Source organism: Triturus cristatus, chromosome 5_2 (genome assembly GCF_964204655.1).
Source record: "Triturus cristatus chromosome 5_2, aTriCri1.1, whole genome shotgun sequence".
Classification (NCBI taxonomy): Eukaryota; Metazoa; Chordata; class Amphibia; order Caudata; family Salamandridae; genus Triturus; species Triturus cristatus.
Genome location: NC_140588.1, coordinates 790,932,610 through 790,952,868, shown reverse-complemented (window position 1 = coordinate 790,952,868; position 20,259 = coordinate 790,932,610). Strand labels below are relative to the sequence as shown.

Here is a 20,259-nt window from a genome sequence, read left to right as displayed (position 1 = left end):
TGTGTTAGTCCGTGATCGCTGGAACAGTTTTGATAGCAGCTTGATGGTTTTAAATAATTATTTTGGCAAATTAATGGTTGGAATTAATGAGTTTGGTAACTAACATTGTGCTAGCGTTTTATGTAGTCTGGAAGAAACAAGTACGGAGTTGCCTTAGATCCCGGGATGAGGTTTTAACCTCATGGGCAGAGGAAGAGTGTGGAAAGTACACAATAGAGAAGTGTTTTGTCTGCTGGTGTGATATTAAGCAACGAGAGAGGTTCATATTGCATAGGGACCTATTCTGAAGTTAGTAATTGTGGGAGATTATTGGGAAACTTTAGAGAGCGCACCAGAAGAAGTACCAAGAGTTCTTTCGCTTGATTGAGAGAGGAGTAACGCTGGTCGATATTCCGCTGGATGTAAAAGGATTTCTCAGAGTGTTTGAACTCTCTCTTTTTTTAGTGGGGCAGACAAAGCAGCATTGTTGTGTTTCTAATAATTTTTATTCAGAAAAGACTTTGTAAATTCATTGCCGTAAAATTTTGTGAAGGGAGGGTCAGAAGTTGGAGTTATACTGACGTCATAGAGAGCCGTGCTAGCATTGGTCAGTTAGTGGTAGCGTCATCTAAGAGTATTTTGCTGTTATTGGTTGGTTGGTGTGAATCGTGCTGGTATTGGATAGTGTGAACGAATAGTGTGAGTAGAATTACGGAAGGATTTCCTGGTTACTCACGGGTTTTACAGTAATAAGAGAGAGTTAAAATGAAGTTATTAAAATTGGTGAGGACTTTGTTTAGAAAGTATGAGCCTATACCTATTAGAGAGGGGGTTCCTATACCACCTGCTGGTTCGCCCATTTCTTTTAGGACATTAGGAGCATGGATATCATACATGTACTTGGTTGGAGAATTGGGTGAAGAATACAGGAGATGGGAATTTGGCTTTCCCAGAAAGTGGTACTTTTTATGTGAGGGTGTTCGAGAACTTGAGGAATCAGATTAATCTATTGAGACCAAATCCTAGACCTATGTAGTATGAGGCGCTTGAGGAATGGGAACATGAGGCGTACAGAAGAGAGAGAGACAGGTCCGTGACAAGATATAGAAATACAGTGAGTAGGTATGCAGAGACGAAATGGGATGCTCAAATGAAAAGGAGGAGAGATGTAATCTCGGAGGGATATTATCCAGTGAAGGTTGCTGAGGATCAGACTGGAGGGAAATGCAAAGAGGAAAAGAATAATGTAGAAAGTACAGAAACAGATCCAAATGAGATCGATGATATGTTATTAAATAGACCTCCGCCATATCATGAAGATCAGGAAGGAATTACTCCAAACGCTCCATTAATTGAAATAGAAGCTCCACAAGCTTTACAGGCTCCACAGTCTTCACAGGAGAGAGATGAAGATGTAATTAATAAGGGATAAGATGAATTAACACAGAGAATTAATCAAATGAATTTGAATGCAGAGGCGTTGTCTGTTGCAGTGACAATTGGTCCCATAGTCCAATTGTAGAGTGAAGGACACGATATTTCACAAGTACATGCATTAACACTACCAACGAATAATGATGGAGCAAATGAGATGGGAACTTTGATTGATATAGCAGAGAGACAAATGGAAACTCCAAAGAGAAGTGTGCAAGTAGACCCTAGAAGATGTATGCAGAATGCAAGAGAAGTAACTCCCGCTTCAGGGGGCTCCGTAGGACCATCACCAGAAGAATTAGATGAATGGATCAGAGGGATAGTGTCTAGTAAAAATAAACAGAGTATGGATGTGACCAGATTAAAAGCAGATTTAGAAGAAATGATTCTAGGTATGAATAGTCCAGAGAGACTGAATAAATACCAAGAAGAAGAGTAGTTATTCTTGTGTAAGAATATTAAGATGAGAGCAAAGAGTTTGCATGAGAGGTTTGCTGAAGCTGCACAGGCAAATGGAGTGGACGCTGAAAAATTAAAAGCTTTGCAAAAGACAGATTGGATTTTAGTGACAAGGATCTAGAGAGTTTGAATGCATCTGGTAAACGACTGCAGATAAAAGAATTAACACCTTGTAGAAAGTGGGTGAATTTGAACGTTGGAAAGGTAGATGGGTTAAAAAGAAAGAAGAAATGCTTGCGAATAAGGGTGCAACTGCATCTCCTTTGCTTCCGATGAGGGAGACAGAGACAGGAATGCTGAAATTATATATCTGATGAGAGAAGATCCAGGTGGAGGATATGTCCACATTCCTTGGTCAAGGCAGGACAAATTGTCTTTTACGAATGAGTTCCCTGGATTGAGAGAAAACCCTGTTGAATGGTATAAACAAGTAGAGAGGTTTGTAAAACTTTCAAAAGGTTTGCTGAAAGACTTAGATTGTTTGCTTGACTTTGTGGTTCCAGCTGATTTGTGGACCGAGTGTAAAATTGCAGTCGATTGGCCGAAAGAAGAATATCCTAGAGATGTTAAAACTGGAGCTCTGTCAGAAGAGGTGATATAACAATATATAATCAAGTAATTACCTACTTGAAGAGTAAGATTTCCCAAAAGAGACAGATTGGGTTAAAATTGATAGAATGACTCAGGAGTCAACAGAATAAGTGCATGCCTATTATGAGAGACTTTTACAGGTGTTTAAGCAGTATAGTGGTTTTGAGAGCATAACTGACAAAGATATAGGGCACTTTGTACATAAATGTGTGTTTGGATTGAAACCAGAGATTAGCAACATGATTAAGCAGCACCTGATTTGCTGGCAAAACAAGACAGTAGATGAAATACAGCTGTATGCAAAATATTGCAGTGATGATAATGAGTCAAGAGATAAGAAATTGAAAGAGAAAATGATGTGGGCACAACTGAAAGCAGCACAAAAGAATGGGAATTTTGTTTCCAAGTAAAGGGGCATAATCAGAATTTTCAAAATGGTCAGATTCCTAATGTGAATGGTGTTGTGACAAATGGTGGTGTCCAGGTTCAAATTCAGGGAAGCGGTAGAGGTAATAAGGAAGATATGAAAAAGAAATGTCCTTGTAATGCGTGCGGACAAATTAGAACAAGTATAGGACCTTATTGGGAAATAATGAAATGAGTCAAAATTTCGATCCACAGATGCAAAATGAGGTGGTTGACAATCAACAGCAGCTGCAACAGCAACAGGTAGTTTCACCACAGGTACAAGGTACAAATACCACAAGCTAAGCTACTATGCCTAATAATATGAATACTCAGGTACAGGGATACAGTGAGAGTGCTGGATTACATACAGGTGAACAAGTTAGTAAGAATCAAAATGTACAAATGGTTTCACAATACTGGTTACAGTGTCCTGAGACTGATTCAGATACATCTCAATGACTGTGTCTGAGGGGGAGGAGGAGTGCGTGCTTGGCCTATCTCTTGAGGTAGAGCAGTATGGTCCTTTTGTGGATGGGAAAGTGGAAGGTTATGTTGTTACATTCCTTGTGGACACTGGTGCTAGCCGTTCTACTGTGGGAACAACAGATTTTCCAAACCTACCCCTCTCGGGAGATACTATCCAAGTTGTGGTTGTCTCAAATCAGCTTTTCAAAACTCCAGTGACAAAACCAATGAAGGTGCACATTGGAGAATTCAGAGATTTGCATCGATTTGTGGTGTGGGATACGAGTCCGGTAAACCTTTTGGGTAGAGACTTGTTATGTATGATGAATTGCACCATCTATTGTACACCAGATAGCATTGCTTTTCAAATGCCAGATGAAGATGTTGTATTCAAAGTGATGATGGCAAGACAAGGGACAGAAATGAATGGTTTATATCCTTATTTTACAGCGAAAGATCTGCCTGTTGAACTGAGAGAAACAGTGATGACTGATGTGTGGGATTTTGAGAGTAAAGACATTGGATTGATGAAAGGAGTTGATCCTATCCAAATCTCAGTTAAACAAGGAGCAGAATTTCCAAAAACGGCAGAATACAAAATTAGCCCAGAGACTATTGCAGGAGTTAGTCCTGTAATTGAGCAAATGATTGAACAAGGCATCTTGAGAGAGATATTAGGGAGTCCTTGTAATTCACCTATTATGGGAATTAAGAAACCGAGCGGTAAGTACAGGATAGTTCAGGAACTGAGAAAGGTGAATAAGATTGTGGTACCTGGTTGTCCAATAGTGCTAAACACAGCAGTGATTCTTTATCAAATTCCCTGTGACGCAGAGTGGTTCATAGTGATTGATTGTGCCAAGCGTTTTTTTTGATACCTTTGCATCCAGATAGCCAATATCTTTTTGCGTTCCGGTTCGGAGACCATGTTTTGGTATGGTGCAGAGTTCCTCAAGGGGATTCAGAGAGTCCTTCAATTTTCAATCAGATATTGAAAAAGTGTCTAGAGTCATTGGTAATACTAGAAGACTCCGTGTTGATGCAGTGCATAGATGGTCTATTAGTCGCATCAAAAGACACATTTGTGACCGTTTGGCAGTAGGTGGCCATAAGGTGACACCAGCTAAATTACAATTTTGTCAGAAAGAGGTTTAATATTTGGGACACAGGATTGAGAAAGGAGTCAGGAAAGTATCACAAGATCGAATTGCTGTGATCTTGCAAATAGGTCCTCCCAGAACACAGAAATAAGTTTGAATGGTTCCGAGTATGGTTAGATACTGCAGACTGAGGATCAGTGGTTTCTCACTGACAGCCAAGGCATTACAGAGATTGACTCACAAAGATGTAGCCGATCCAATTCAATTGGATGAAGAAAGCATGAAGGCCTTTTTAGAGTTGCGAGGTAGTCTTGACCACCTGCATTGGAAATGCCAGATTATTGCAAGGACTTAGCACTATACTGTTGTGAGAAAAATTGATGTGCACTTTCGGTCCCAACGCAAACGCATGGAATGGCACGTCCTCCAGTGGCATACTTTCTGCCACCTTGGATTCAGTGGTTTTCTGACTGGATTCAGGATCACCAATTATAAATAGCAAAGATGTGAAGGATTTGTTGGTTGCGCTACAGTTGGCCAAAGAAATTGCAGTGGTCAAATGTCAGGCACATAGATCTGGAAATTACTATGTGACGAGTGGGAATCGTTATGCTGATCAAGTGGCACGATTCTGTGCACAAAATTCAGTTTCAATTAACAATGGAAAAGAAAAACAAAATACAAATGGTCACTTATTGTTCTCTTCTGTGGAAACATGGGAAGAAGTTAGACAATTGCAGGAAGAGGCCAGTGAGGAAGAAAAAGAAGTTTGGATAAAATCAGGATGTACTCGAAGAGTGGAGGATGAAGTGCGGGTGTATACTGATGGGAGACCAATAATGCCAGATAGCTTATTGTCTCAGATGGCAAGGATGTATCATGGCTTAACACATGTAGGGAGGGATGCCATGTTTAAGTTTTTCAAACAGTCTTGGTATAATCCAAAGTTTAGGGTCATTGCAGAGAGTCTTTGCCATAGTATGTCAGCAGCAGAATCCAGGGAGAAAGACTGTTGTTAGTTGGGGACGAATCGGAAAAGCAGAAGGGCCATTTACATGATTACAGGCAGATTTAATCGAGCTCCTTCCTTGTAATGGAATGAAATATGTGTTGGTTGTGGTTTGTCTGTTTTCTCATTGGGTAGAAGCATATCCAACAAAAAGAAATGATAGTCTAACAGTTGCTAAATTGCTTTTGAGAGAGAATACCAAGGTTTGGATTTCAAGTCTTTTTAGAAAGAGATAGAGGGACTCACTTTAACAATTAGATAATTCAGATGATTTGTGCAGCATTACAGATTGATCAAAAGTTGCATTGTGCCTATCGACCAGAAGCCTCAGATGTGGTCGAACAAATTAATGGCACTATAAAGTCGAGACTGTCAAAAGTTTGTGCATTCACAGCACTAAAATAGCCAGATGCTGTACCTTTGGTTTTGGTGAGTCTAAGAAGCATTCCTGATAAAAAGACTGGATTGTCCCCACATGAAGTGATTATGGGGAGAGCAATTAGACAGCCGATCGTACCTGCAAATGAACTGATGAATATTAAAGATGATCTAGTGCTCGATTATTGCAAAGGATTGGCTGTGGAAATTAAGAAAGCCAGAAAAGGAGATGTGTGGCCAAAAGGAGTGAAACGACTGAAATACACTCTGAAAGAAAAATCACCAGACAATATTGGAAGTATTGAGCCAAACAGAGCAAAGTGACTCGGAAGAAGATACAGTTCGGAGAACAAAATGATCAAGAGTTCCGAACAAGAAATACACAGCACCTGAATGGACATATGTGGTGTCTGAAGAAGCTGAGCACACAGACCACTACAGAGAGAACACTGGTGCAGAATTGAGTCACGCAAACAGCTACGAGCCACCCTAAACGAACTGTGTAAAAATTTGGGTGCAGAAAATTGAAGTGTGGAAAAATTAAAGCTGGAATAAAGTCGAAGGCTGTAAAAATATAATTTTTAAATAAATAATAAAATAGGGGTGAAGCAAGAAGGCTTAAAAGTGTTTGGATACACTAAATATTTTTTGTGTCAGTATATGTTTTTTTAGAAATGGCTGAGGCAAACACTGTAGAGACTGGATATCAAAACCGAAGGTTTAAACGTAGATGTATTAATGCTTCCTTTATTGGTGTTGTATTACTAATGATAGTTTGGTTAACACTATTTGTTGTTGTGCCTTACTTTATGTTTCCAAATGGAAATAATAATACTAATAGTGTGATGAGTGTGAAAGTAGATGTGGATAATCTTAAAGAAGATTCACAAACTAATATGAAAAGGATGATACAGGACAGCGTCTATCACCAGGATAATTATATTAATGACTTTTCGTTAAATGTTTTTACTAAATAAATGTACGAGTACGTTGACACGATGGATGTGAGAGATTGAAATGTGTACATGCAACTACCATCATCTGTGTCTGAGGGAGTGACCTATCATCAATCACCTCTAACCTATGGAGTTTATTCGAACCTTGACTTCATTTTTTCTTAAGTTCCAATTAGAAGAAATATGAATAAAGTAATGAGTGCTAGAGATGCATAATTTTTTCATTCGACCAAAACAATTCATATAGTATATGCGCATAGAAATAACAACCTGCAGATTGAGTCAGGAAGAGATTGAGTTTATTAATATGGTAGAGCATAGAAGACAGAGTTTTAGAAAAAAGGCTGCTGAACAGAAGTCTCATGTACCTCCATGGGCTTTTAAAGAAGGTGATTACAAAAAGGGTGAGAAATACGCCACAATGACTTTAGATTAGAATCACAGAGGAAAGCTTTTCTTACTTAGATTTAAAACTGACTATAATAACCATTTCAGTGGTTCTAGTGAATGTGATCATGTTTTCTTAATAATGGGAGGTTGGGGAATAAGAGGAGGAACTGATCCTGTTTTCCCTGGAATTCATTATGTGCGTGGTAAGAATGCCTATTATAGGTTGCCTGCACATTGGTATGGCTGTTATATGGGAATAGTTTTTCCCAAGGTCCATCATTTAGACAAGAGTCATGGAATCAATGAAAAGAGTGAACTAATTTGCAGTAAGAGGGGAATAAGTGTTTCGGAAATTGTGGGTGATATTTTTGGAGCACGGATACCTTCAGTGGGGCGATTCTAAATTCACACAAAATGTGAAAAATGTCCACAGTTGTTGATCATTTATCAACAGACACCACTGAAGGGTTTTTGATGATTGATACTGAAATGGTTGCTATAAGATCTATGGTTTTGCAGAATAGACTTTGCCCTTGATGTAGTATTGGCTAAAGAGAGTGGAGTCTGTAGCATGTTGAAAATTCAACAGACCTGTACTTATATCCCTGACAAAAGTAAGAGCCTAGAGAGATATATTAAGAATGTTACGCATTTGCGGGAAGATTTAACTGAACTGAAGTGAAGTTTGACGGTGCTTAGGAGAGACTTGGTAAGGGTTTCTCTACAGCGGGAAATTGTTTTTCTACATTTGGTAATAGTTTACTAGGGAGGATACGAACGCCAATTGTTGCGGTTGCTACAGGGATACTAATGAAACTACTGATATATAAGAGTTGCACATGTAAGAAAGGAACACAAGATGTTAAAAGAAAAGCAAGAAAAGAAAGAGGGAAGAAATAGAAGAAAGGAGAGGAAATTACTATGAAATAGCAAAGGCTATAGATGGAGTTATGTTGAAACAAAAGAACTACAGCTTTCTAAAATGATAAAATGGTAACGTCTTCAAAGAAGTGATAAATAGTGCAGTGAAGAAGATGTGTAAGTGTTGTAAATTGGTGGGTTATTTGGCAATGGCTCAAAGACGCCATCAAAGGGGGGGGGGGGGATTGATGGAGCAGGGTTTTCACAGAATAAAACCTGCTTGGATTGAACTCCCAAAAGCGTGAAATCATTAATCGTGTAAAGTGCAAACTAAATGCGAAAAAGGGCTAACACAAGTGAAAGTGAAAACTGCGCAAGCAAAAACTAAAATGCTGGAGTAGGCCACAAATGCTTATGACTAATGGAAAATAAAAGGACTAATGCTGCTTGATTGTTCTATACTAATATGTGATGGAAGTAACCTTAACCTGGTATGTGCATGATGGGTAAATGCAACACAAAGGGTGGGTACGCTATGGTTGAGCATTAAAAATTATTAAAAACGAATGGATTTGTCTTCCGTAGAAATATGGTTTTCTGCTCCGCATAAAAGGCCAAAGAGTCATTTTAGAAAATAAATGCAGGTTTAATCTGAACGAGAAAAGGGAAGGTGGAAAACTGTTTGTCCTTAACGGGTCCTGTGTGCCTGTTAAAGTTTGCGTGGAGAAACAAAATAGTCTTCAGAAGCGGAACACAGAGAGCGGCCCAATTGAACAGTCAAGACACAAAAGTTGTTACATGACTGGGATGGAGGAAATGTGTACTATGACAACTGCTCGAATTTATATTTCCTGGGCTGGAAGTTGATAAAATGAGTAAAGAAGACAATGGACAGTTTTACAGAAGCGTCATGACGAGAGTGGTGCGACAATACACCCCCTTACTTAACCAATAGAATGAAGAGAAATGTGTTATGATACAAAGTGGGTTGGTCTTTTTGGGTTGAATATTAGGTACTCGGTGGGAGGGGTTTGGGTGTTGCGTATTTTCTTTCTGTGCGCGAGGAGAGGGCTGCATTGCTGTCTCCTATTTGGGCTGGCTGTTTCCTGTTTGATAAATCCTGACTTAGAGGCTCATGTCCGCCCGCCATCATCACGGTGATGGGACCAACCATCACACTTGCAGCGGTCCCACTGGCCCAATTAGGATGCGCCCGCCATCCTGGCCTTTTACCATTGCAGACGGTGCTGCTGGCTGCAGCACCGTCCGCAATGGTAAAAGGGCATGCACAGCATTTCCCTGCACAACGTGGCAGGCACCAAGCGGTGCCTGCCACATGGAGCAGGGAATTGCAGGGGGGTACCATGGGTACCCCACAGTACACACACCGGGGGCCCGCAACGGGCCCCCAAAGCCAATCTCCGCCAGCCTTTCCATGGCAGCATCGCCGCCATGGAAATGCCCATCATTCACCCACATCCTAATATGGCGGGCGGTGCGCGTTAGGCACCGCCACCATATTAGTGGCCCAGCTCCGCCCAGCCGGCAATTGTAACGATTGCCAACTGGCAGAAAAGTGGCAGATGGACTTTGCGTCCACCGCGATACCCACTGCCATCATAATATGGCGGGGGTATTTCTCATTACGATGGCGTAACGATCGGTGATCGTTACGCCACCGTAATGAGCCCCTTAGTCTTTGCTCTTCAATTCTTCTTGAAAGGCCTAGCTGCTCTCATGGCCAGAGAGTAGTTTTCCCAAATTCCTTGTGCGTTAGTATAATATTTAGAATTTGCGTAATCATTTTGCAAATGTGTTATGTCTCTAATCTTTTGTCTCTACGCCTATCAACTCACTCATTGCATTGATTTTGAGATGTACTTCTGTTATTTCTTTTATTGTTTCTTGTATGGTGATCAGTAATTCAAGCTGTATTGTATTTGATGAGCAATCACATTATTTTAGTTAAAGCATTATAAATATACAAGTGAGTTTGTCTTTATTAGAGATATTGAATTTGGTTTATAATGAGTATTACTAGTTCCAAATATTAGTTTGCCAAACCCGGATTACATAAAGATCACATCGCCCCAAAGGATATAGCGAGGATGATATGATAATAGAAATTGGTAAGTTTGGTACTTCACTCACCCAGCGTGAAGGGGCTTATTGGTTAATGAACTGGGCCCAGGTAATGAAAATTTGTTAGCCCCAGATCGCTGAATCACTCCCTTGCTGAGAGCAGCGCCTAGATTGATCAGGCAGGTGAACCCAACTCGCTTTGTGAGTGCAGGGGACTGCGGTTACCCATCCTACACCCCTCACTATTGACGGATAATGGGAGGCCTCTGGAGCGCATGTCAGGCTAGTCAGAAAAGTCAACCTGATAAGCCAGCCTGACAAGCGCACTTTGAAGTGTGCATGTGGACGCGACGACCAGGAGGTGAGACTGTATCATCTCCCAGCCCCACCCACTCATCACTTAGCAACCAGGCTTATATTATGGCCAATTTAAAAAAACAAATGTACATGTATTTACATTAAAATCGTGGGTTCGGGTGTGAAAAAATATATGGGGGGGGCAACACCTCGACGCTCTAGTAAAGGAGCCGACGCCGACAGGAATGTGATGCCAAGATAGTGAGGCTAGAACATATTATCAGAACTGAGACACAATAAACCGACTGGGGGAAACCGGACTAGTGTACATGTCCATTTTCACAGAGGATACCAATGCAAGGGCGCGGGTAAGGAAACAGTAATTTGGACATGGTTACTAGAACACAGGCACAAGGACACCAACACCGGATATGGGGATATAAGCATTTAATTGTTGACGTGTCAAAAACATGGACACTGAATTTGGGGCTCCATCAGTTATATTAGGACATCAGCAGCAGCACCAGTAATCACACAGTAATGCCAACACTAGGGCACTTCCACTGGAATACAAACAACAGAACACTAACATGGGGATACTGACCTGGGGGACAGAGACACTGACACAAACATTGAAGCTGGGACAGTGGCACACAGAAGTGACATTGGGACTTGACAAAGGGACTTTGTGATATTGACTCCAAAATACAGATGCTTTAACACAGATACTAGGAAAAGTAAACTTACTTTGGTGACAGGTTCCCTCATTTATTTACCTGTTTTTGTTGACATGATTCACTGATGCTAGATCAGTGACACAAGGAGACCCTGACATAGGGTCACATGCAATGAAATAAACACTGGGACACGCACATGGACATTGGGCACTGGAATACTGCCTAGGGTTACTGCCACAGTAACACTAATTGGATACAGACACTGTGACAAACGGACACCGACTCCAAGACACAAACATGGGCCAGACATTGTGATACTGACATTTGCACATGGGAACATTGACACTGGAACACCGATGCCACATACAATGGGACATGAATAGCTGCAGTAACAGTGAGACTGACAGTAAAACACTAATGGGAAAAAGAAACAAATGGACTCGTTGCTCACACTGGGACGTGGGGCTACAGAGTTACTGACAGCCACAAAAATGTACACTAGGTCACTTACTGGCACAGAGGCAATAATACATGAATACAAACACAGGGAGACAGACCAGCAGAACAAGGGCACTCAGACCATGTAAATAGGAAAAAGTAAGTCTACAGTCTCAATTAAACAGCATTTTTTAACACAGCACCAAAAAGACATTGTCAAAGGCTGATCATCAACTGCCCTTATTTACCTTTGTTAATGAGATAATAAGGCAGCCTATCAGCATTCAGCCCCCTCCTGCTTCAGTTCTGCTTACATTAACCTGTTGACTAACAGTAGCTCGTGGGTAAAGTCGGCAACTGCGCGGGATTGAAGAGCCTCCCTCTGGATAGTGTCTACTACCCTTCATATCGCAGCCTCTGGGGGCCTACTGCTATTTCCTCCATAACCTCGACTGGTGCATAAACAGATTTGTTAAAAAATCATGTTCCGTTACTTTCCTCAATTTTATTTTTAAGGAAGGGTTGTGATCCATTATAGAAATGTTGCACTAAGGATTGTCCTTGCATCCTTACATGGCTCAAAATAATTTGGCTTCCAGGACCCCAGAAACGCTTCAGAGGACACTGGTGGTTAATATTTAAATCAGTATTTTGTGGGGATGACATGTAAAATTCGTAAAACCTTGCTACAAGGCATACACATTTGTTTCCTGCAGTACAAGCTTGACCCAACGAAGACGAAAAAAAAATACCCAACGAAGACGAAAAAAAAATACTAACATAAAAACGCTGTATGGACAAGACCTCTCCCTCTTCTGTCCCTGTTGGTGCCCACTGATACTAGGTCTAAGGAGGGGCGCATAAATACCTGCTCGGTGCCCTGGGGAAATGGTCGCATAACTATCAATAAATAGTACAACAGGGGTAGTGGCGCCCAGCAGCGTAAGGTGCCCATGTCACCCCAATGTCACTAATTGTTTTTGCTGCCAACCTGGGCAGAGAGGCACATTTTCCTTTCCTGCATTAGGGCCTATGACGCCCCTGCCTACCCTCTATGCCCCACATGGAGGCTTCCACGTGTTATAGTTCTTAGCACAGCCTCTGCCGAGGATCGTGTAGCTGGTATCGCGTCCAGGTACCCGGGCAGCACAAACCTGGCAACCCTTGCGGTTGGCATGTCTGCGTGACCTTTGGGCATCCACCATGGGCACGTGGCCACTGAGGTTGCTAAGGGATTCCCTGCAGGTGGCTCTGCTACACAGCAGCACGCTGGTGAAGCGGGACAGCAGCAGCCCGCCCCCTCTCCATGTTTAAGAGCAGCTTTCCCGCATGCCCCGAGGCCTGGGTTCGCAAGCTGATGCCACACCGACCGGGATCAACAGGACTGGTCCGGTGGGGCCTGGACGCGTGTAGCTAGACCCTGCAGAGGCCTCCTTCTCTACGTATCAGCCGGCACGTACACAGAGGCGGGCCGCAAGGGAAGCTGAGCACGCTGCCGGGCTAACCACTTCCCGAGCCCGCTGCCGCGCGCGCGCTTCCGGGGCCCAGGGGATGGAGGGCAATGGTGACAACGCTGAGGGATAGAACCCGGTCCGGTGCTTGCCTGTCTCTTACCACAATGCAGGGACTCGCCATGTCCGCTTCGCAGTCGCACGCGCCTACCGGCTCGCTGTCACCGAGACTGACTGGAGAGGTGGTGCCACCATCAAACCCCGCCCACCACTGCTCCGCCCTGGGAGAGAGCGTGTGGGCGGGGTGGACCGAGCTTTATTTATTAAAGACTCCATATCTATTCACCACGGCACTACTTCCAATGAACAAATACTGTTATAATGTGGCACACTGTAGAATCAGAGAAGTATTTGAACGAACTTTTTTTTAGACAACTGAAAGTCACTTTAGACATCTGCATAACAGTAGTTCAAGTCAAAATGTACTTTATTCGGTTAAAAACAGTAACCATAAAAGCAACAAAAGTACAAATACAATTAAAAATTACTCAATACATAGTTGCTATAACAGGGGAGAAGTGCAAATTTTCTATATGGACGGTTAAGAATTATCCATCCATCGATTTACGCAGTTTAAAAACATATTTAAAAAATTCTGCCAAAGAAGCAACAATAAATACAGTGTCCATTCTTTGCAATTCTAAAAACGCTGGGCGGCATCTTTTTACCATCATCTCTTTAAGAATTGGGACAATAAATTTCCTACGAGGCAAGGTATAAAATCTACAGAAAAACAGCACATGAATGTCAGATTGCGAAGATAGTTCATCACATGGGCATAAACACAATTCATTGGACCAAGAGTTCATTTCTGGGAAAGTTAATAATCTAAAAACAATATTAAATCTAAAACGTGTAAGGCAAAATCTATCATAGTTTGACATAGAGAGGCATAAGTATGGTTGTAATTTAGCACTACTCAATATCAGCTGATGAGAACACACTGTCTTTTTCTTTATTTCCACTAACAATCTTTTTTCCCTGAGGTGTTCCATGCACAATTTTTTCAGTAATTTTCTAGAGATGTGTGCCATTGAAAGTGGATCCTCAAAATATTGTTGACAGTGAGTTTCTGTCAAAAAGGTCTTCACATACTTTAACCATTTGAAAACATTTACGTTTTCAAGTTGTAGCACATCCTGAAGTATGGCACGATTTACAACACACTCATTGACAGTCCAGACCCTGTGCCATAGTAAAATGGGCTGAATTCTTATTATATCTGAAATATACGGCTGCCCCAGCTCTTCATGACAATTAAGGGTTGCAATACTATCGGGTACAGACAGCATGTACCGCATAAACTTATTTTCAATTAATTGCATAGCGTTTATATTGGCATACCCCCAGAGTCCTGCTCCATACACAGCCACCGATATACACGTTGCATTATACACAGTTAACATTTCCCTGTAGGGCTTCTTTCCCAGTTTCTGTATAAAACTCTTCAAAGCCATTATTGTCTTTGAGAACAAAAGTGCTCTTGCCCTAATCGCGCTTGTCCATGAGCCAGTCTCATGAAACAAGATGCCTAAGTAAGAAAAGGTGGACGTGTTTTCTAAGCAAGCATTATTTATTTGCATAGTTTTCATCTTCTTCTTGGATCGTGTTCCACAGTTCATGGTAAAAGTTTTAGTACAGTTGATTTTTAAATCCAAACTGTGCATGAACTTATTGAAGGATACTATTAAATTTTGTAGGGCAATTGGTGTTCTCGCCATTAAAACAGCATCGTCCGCATACAGGAGTGCAGGGATACGCCGAGTACCAACAACAGGCACATCTCTGCCCTCCTGCAGTAGACAACGCTCCAACCCATTTATGTAGATCAGGAAAAGGAAAGGCGCCAGGGCACAGCCCTGGCGTACTCCACGCCCTATCCCAAAAGATCTACTACATTCCCCCCCTTTTCCATAGCGAACAATAGCTGTAGCCCCAGAATACAGCTCCCTCAAGAAGCAAATAATCGAATCATCCACGCCCATCCTTTGCATCAGTTTCCATAATTTATTATGGGACACACAATCAAAAGCAGAAGTAAGATCGACAAATGTAAAATATAAGCGCTCCTTCTTTATCGATATATACTTCTGCTGAACAAGAAATAGATTTAAGCACTGCTCAATAGTTCCTATCAGGGAATTAGTACGTACTATGAAATCATCGAGTGTTCCTGTCAACTTAATCCCCCCAGTCGCAGTCCTACTTCTGGTTTCCCGCGTGGTCAGTGTGTGTGGGCTATTATCAGACATATGCAAAACTGAATTTGTCCTAACTAATAATAATAGGATAATCAAAAATATCTAATATCACTTAAACAAAAACAGAACATAGGAGTGACGCTACAGAGTATGACTGGCAGAATATAATATGGGCAGTATCACGAGGTCCCCACCAATGAGAACCGTATAGGATCCACACACTGTAATAAATACCGGACCTTCCAATCCGTAATACTCTGTCTCTTTATCGGCCAGGGGCCAGGGTCTCTGGCCCGTCCCGGCCTCCTCGTGCCTCTGAGGGCCACAGAGGGCCCGCCCTTTGCCCGGGCTTAGCCCGGCGCCGCCCGCACGCGTCCCGCTCCCCCGAGGGAGCCGCGTTCTTTTGTGCGCCTCCGGGCGCGTGGGTGGCGTCAGCGGCCGCAAAGGAGCCTGGGAGCTGTAGTCTCCCCCCGCTCTCGGCCGCGAGGTGTAGTGGCGGCGGCGGGGGAGACACACAGCGTGAGGGGCCCAGGAGCGGCGGCAGCAACACAGGCACAACAGGACAGCAGGATGGTCCCCCAGCAAGTAAGTCAAGCCTCAAGTTTAAAATTCCCGCTCCCCCGAGGGAGCCGCGTTCTTTTGTGCGCCTCCAGGCGCGTGGGATGCGTCAGCGGCCGCAAAGGAGCCTGGGAGCTGTAGTCTCCCCCCGCTCTCAGCCGCGAGGTGTAGTGGCGGCGGCGGGGGAGACACACAGCGTTAGGGGCCCAGGAGCAGCGGCAGCAACACAGGCACAACAGGACAGCAGGATGGTCCCCCTGCAAATAAGTCAAGCCTCAAGTTTAAAATTCCCGCTCCCCCGAGGGAGCCGCGTTCTTTTGTGCGCCTCCGGGCGCGTGGGTGGTGTCAGCGGCCGCAAAGGAGCCTGGGAGCTGTAGTCTCCCCCTGCTCTCGGCCGTGAGGTGTAGTGGCGGCGGCGGGGGAGACACTCAGCGTGAGGGGCCCAGGAGCGGCGGCAGCAACACAGGCACAACAGGACAGCAGGATGGTCCCCCAGCAAGTAAGTCAAGCCTCAAGTTTAAAATTCCCGCTCCCCCGAGGGAGCCGCGTTCTTTTGTGCGCCTCCAGGCGCGTGGGTGGCGTCAGCGGCCGCAAAGGAGCCTGGGAGCTGTAGTCTCCCCCCGCTCTCAGCCGCGAGGTGTAGTGGCGGCGGCGGGGGAGACACACAGCGTTAGGGGCCCAGGAGCAGCGGCAGCAACACAGGCACAACAGGACAGCAGGATGGTCCCCCAGCAAATAAGTCAAGCCTCAAGTTTAAAATTCCCGCTCCCCCGAGGGAGCCGCGTTCTTTTGTGCGCCTCCGGGCGCGTGGGTGGCGTCAGCGGCCGCAAAGTAGCCTGGGAGCTGTAGTCTCCCCCCGCTCTCGGCCGTGAGGTGTAGTGGCGGCGGCGGGGGAGACACACAGCGTGAGGGGCCCAGGAGCGGCGGCAGCAACACAGGCACAACAGGACAGCAGGATGGTCCCCCAGCAAGTAAGTCAAGCCTCAAGTTTAAAATTCCCGCTCCCCCGAGGGAGCCGCGTTCTTTTGTGCGCCTCCAGGCGTGTGGGTGGCGTCAGCGGCCGCAAAGGAGCCTGGGAGCTGTAGTCTCCCCCCGCTCTCAGCCGCGAGGTGTAGTGGCGGCGGCGGGGGAGACACACAGCGTTAGGGGCCCAGGAGCAGCGGCAGCAACACAGGCACAACAGGACAGCAGGATGGTCCCCCAGCAAATAAGTCAAGCCTCAAGTTTAAAATTCCCGCTCCCCCGAGGGAGCCGCGTTCTTTTGTGCGCCTCCGGGCGCGTGGGTGGCGTCAGCGGCCGCAAAGGAGCCTGGGAGCTGTAGTCTCCCCCCGCTCTCGGCCGCGAGGTGTAGTGGCGGCGGCGGGGGAGACACACAGCGTGAGGGGCCCAGGAGCGGCGGCAGCAACACAGGCACAACAGGACAGCAGGATGGTCCCCCAGCAAGTAAGTCAAGCCTCAAGTTTAAAATTCACAGTAGTTAGTAGTGGTGCCCTACAATATCCTCCTGAGACAAGTTTCAGAATTGTAGCAACATGAGCCATTCTGCACAACATTGCAATAACAAGCAAATACAATGCAATAGGTCTCGCATTCACACGAATTTGACCTATTGGCATTGTAAACGACAATGCCTTTTATTTATGTTTTGGGTTTTAAAACATAAATAAAAGGCGTGGTCATTTACAATACTAATAGCTTAAACTCTCGCAAATGCGAGATCTATTGCATTGCAATAAAGTGCATTCTCGACTGCTTGTTAGATTGTAAATATCAGAGGAAGAGACCGACCTCCGACATCTTCAAAGTAGTGATAAATAGTGCAGTGAAGAAGATGTGTGTTGTAAATTACACAGACACTTAGGGGTCTATTAGGATGGCGGGCGGATGGGTGCTGCCGGTCTGGCGGTGCAACCGCCAGACCGGCGGCGCCCATCCGCCCGCCATCGAAACCCGGAAAAACACCGGTCCAATTAGCATCGCGTTCCTGACCGCCGCTGTGTGATTTTCCGCCCGCCACTTTTCCTTCAGTTGCATTCCACCCGCTTGCTTGGCGGGCGGAGCTGGACTGCTACAATTGTTGCGGAGCAGGGCCAAGCACCGCCGGCACGATTATGATGCCGGCGGTAGCCAGCCTTTCCGCTGCGGTGGAACCGCCATGAAAAGGCATGCAGAGAATGTATCCGGGGCCCATTGTGGGCCCCCAATGTGTTGGAGGGTGTGTGGCTACCCATGGTACCCCCCTACATGTCCCTGTACCAGGTGGCAGGCACTGTGCAGTGCCTGCCACGCAGTGCAGGGATATGCAGGACATGCTCTTTTTGACATCGCAGCGGTACTGCTGGCATCAGCGACCGCCACAATGTTAATTGCCAGAATCCGACCGCCGCGGTCGGATTTCGACTGAGGAGCATCCTAATTGGACCAGCGGTTATGCCGCGGTCCTTGCGGGCAGTCTTTTCCCGCTACCATGGCGGTCGGGGAGATTTTCCGACCGCCACCCTAATGGGCCGCAAAGTATGAAGTGAGAGTTACATATGATCCGAGCTATAAACACTAACAAAGCGCTCCAACACCTTTCGCTCTGTGATTACACTGTTGCGACTCATGAGGGAGAGCGGGAGGGGGACTAGTTTCTGCCCACTCCGTGATTTGAGCGTGCAGTGTGGCATTGCGTAATGTCATTGCTATCTCTGGCCTAATAAAAAACACTAAAGCTATAGTAGGGCCCTGGCTACACCTCCTGGTGCAGGGTGGGCTGTGCTTTATGGCAGGCATGGAGGGAGGAAGGGATGGTCTCGGCTGCAGCTCCGGCCTCGTACAGTGCCCCTGCTATTACTAATGAGTGAGAGACGCTGAGGTGGTGGTATTGGTATTGGTGGTGGTGGTATTGGTGGCATTGATGGTATTGGTGGTGGTGGTATTGGTGGAGGTGGTGGTAGTGGTATTGGTGGTGGCGGTATTGGTGGTGGTGGTATTGATATTGGTGGTGGTGGTATTGGTGGTGGTGGTACTGGTATTGGTGGTGGTACTGGTATTGGTGGTGGTGGTGTTGGTGGTGGTATTGGTGTTGGTGGTGGTATTGGTGGTGATGGTGCTATTGGTGGGTTCACTGATAGAACATCGATAGTAAAAATATCAATAGTAAAAATATCGAAGTAAAAATATGGATAGTAAAAATATCAGATCCCTATACTTAAACAGGTAAGTACAAAAATATTGAATCAAAAATATCGAAGTTAAAAATATAGATGTCAAAATATTAATTAAAAAATATAAATAAAATAATATATATATAAAATATTAATATTATCTTTAACGAAATAAATTAAATGGAGTATACATTTTAACTAAATATAAAAAATAAACTTAATTAAAAAAATAGAAACACACTAACATAATAATTATACATATACGTATATTTACTTTAAAGTAATTTATTAACTATTATCTTTATTTAATTTTTAAACTTTTAAATTATATAAATATAAAATATATACATAGATCAATAATTTCAAATAAAAAAACTTTCTATAATTAACTAAAACATTAAACTATTAAAACAAAAATAAAACATACATTTCGCAACACAATAAATGCATTAACAGTAGGGAAAGTATTGGATAGCGGAGGGGTAAAATCTACTATTCCCACTCCAGTGAGTGCAACAGTAAGGAAAGTTCTGGATAGCAAAAGGGTAAAAATTACTATTCCCACTCCAGTAAGTGCAACAGTAGGGAAAGTGCTGAATAGCAAAGGGGTAAAAATTACTATTCCCACTCCAGTGAGTGCAACAGTATGAAAGGTATTGGATAGCGGAGGGGTAAAAATTACTATTCTTACTCCAGTTAGTGGAACAGTAGTAAAGGTATTGGATAGCGGAGAGGTAAAAATTATGATTCCCACTTCAGTGAGTGCAACAGTAGGGAAAGTGCTGGATAGCGGAAGGGTAAAAATTATTATTCCTACTCAAGTAAGTGCAACAGTAGGGAAAGTGCTGGATAGCAGCAATGGTAATAATTACTATTCCCACTTCAAAGAGTGCAACAGTAGGGAAAGTATTGGATAGCGGAGCGCTAAAAATGACTATTCCCACTTCAGTGAGTGCAACAGTAGGGAAAGTATTGGATAGTGGGGTGCAAAAATTACTATTCCTACTCAAGTAAGTGCAACAGTAGGGAAAGTGCTGGATAGCAGCAATGGTAATAATTACTATTCCCACTTCAAAGAGTGCAACAGTAGGGAAAGTATTGGATAGCGGAGCGCTAAAAATGACTATTCCCACTTCAGTGAGTGCAACAGTAGGGAAAGTATTGGATAGTGGGGTGCAAAAATTACTATTCCCACTCCAGTGAGTGCAACAGTAGGGGAAGTATTGGATAGTGGGGTGCAAAAATTACAATTCCTACTCCAGTGAGTGCAACAGTAGGGAAAGTATTGGATAGCGGAGGGGTAAAAATTACTATTC

The 20,259-nt window shown here is 43.9% G+C and overlaps 1 protein-coding gene across 2 annotated transcripts in view; it reads right to left on the bottom strand.

Annotated features, from left to right (window-relative positions):
• The window catches only part of HPRT1 (hypoxanthine phosphoribosyltransferase 1), a 796,282-nt gene extending 783,020 nt beyond the window's left edge, over positions 1–13,262 (bottom strand). For both annotated transcript variants that reach the window (XM_085607912.1, XM_085607911.1), the window contains exon 1: positions 13,139–13,262. In XM_085607912.1, the coding sequence (XP_085464038.1) occupies positions 13,139–13,159 (21 nt within the window). In that variant the 5' untranslated portion in view covers positions 13,160–13,262. The remainder of the gene's footprint in view (positions 1–13,138) is intronic.
• Between the last annotated feature and the right edge of the window lie 6,997 nt (positions 13,263–20,259).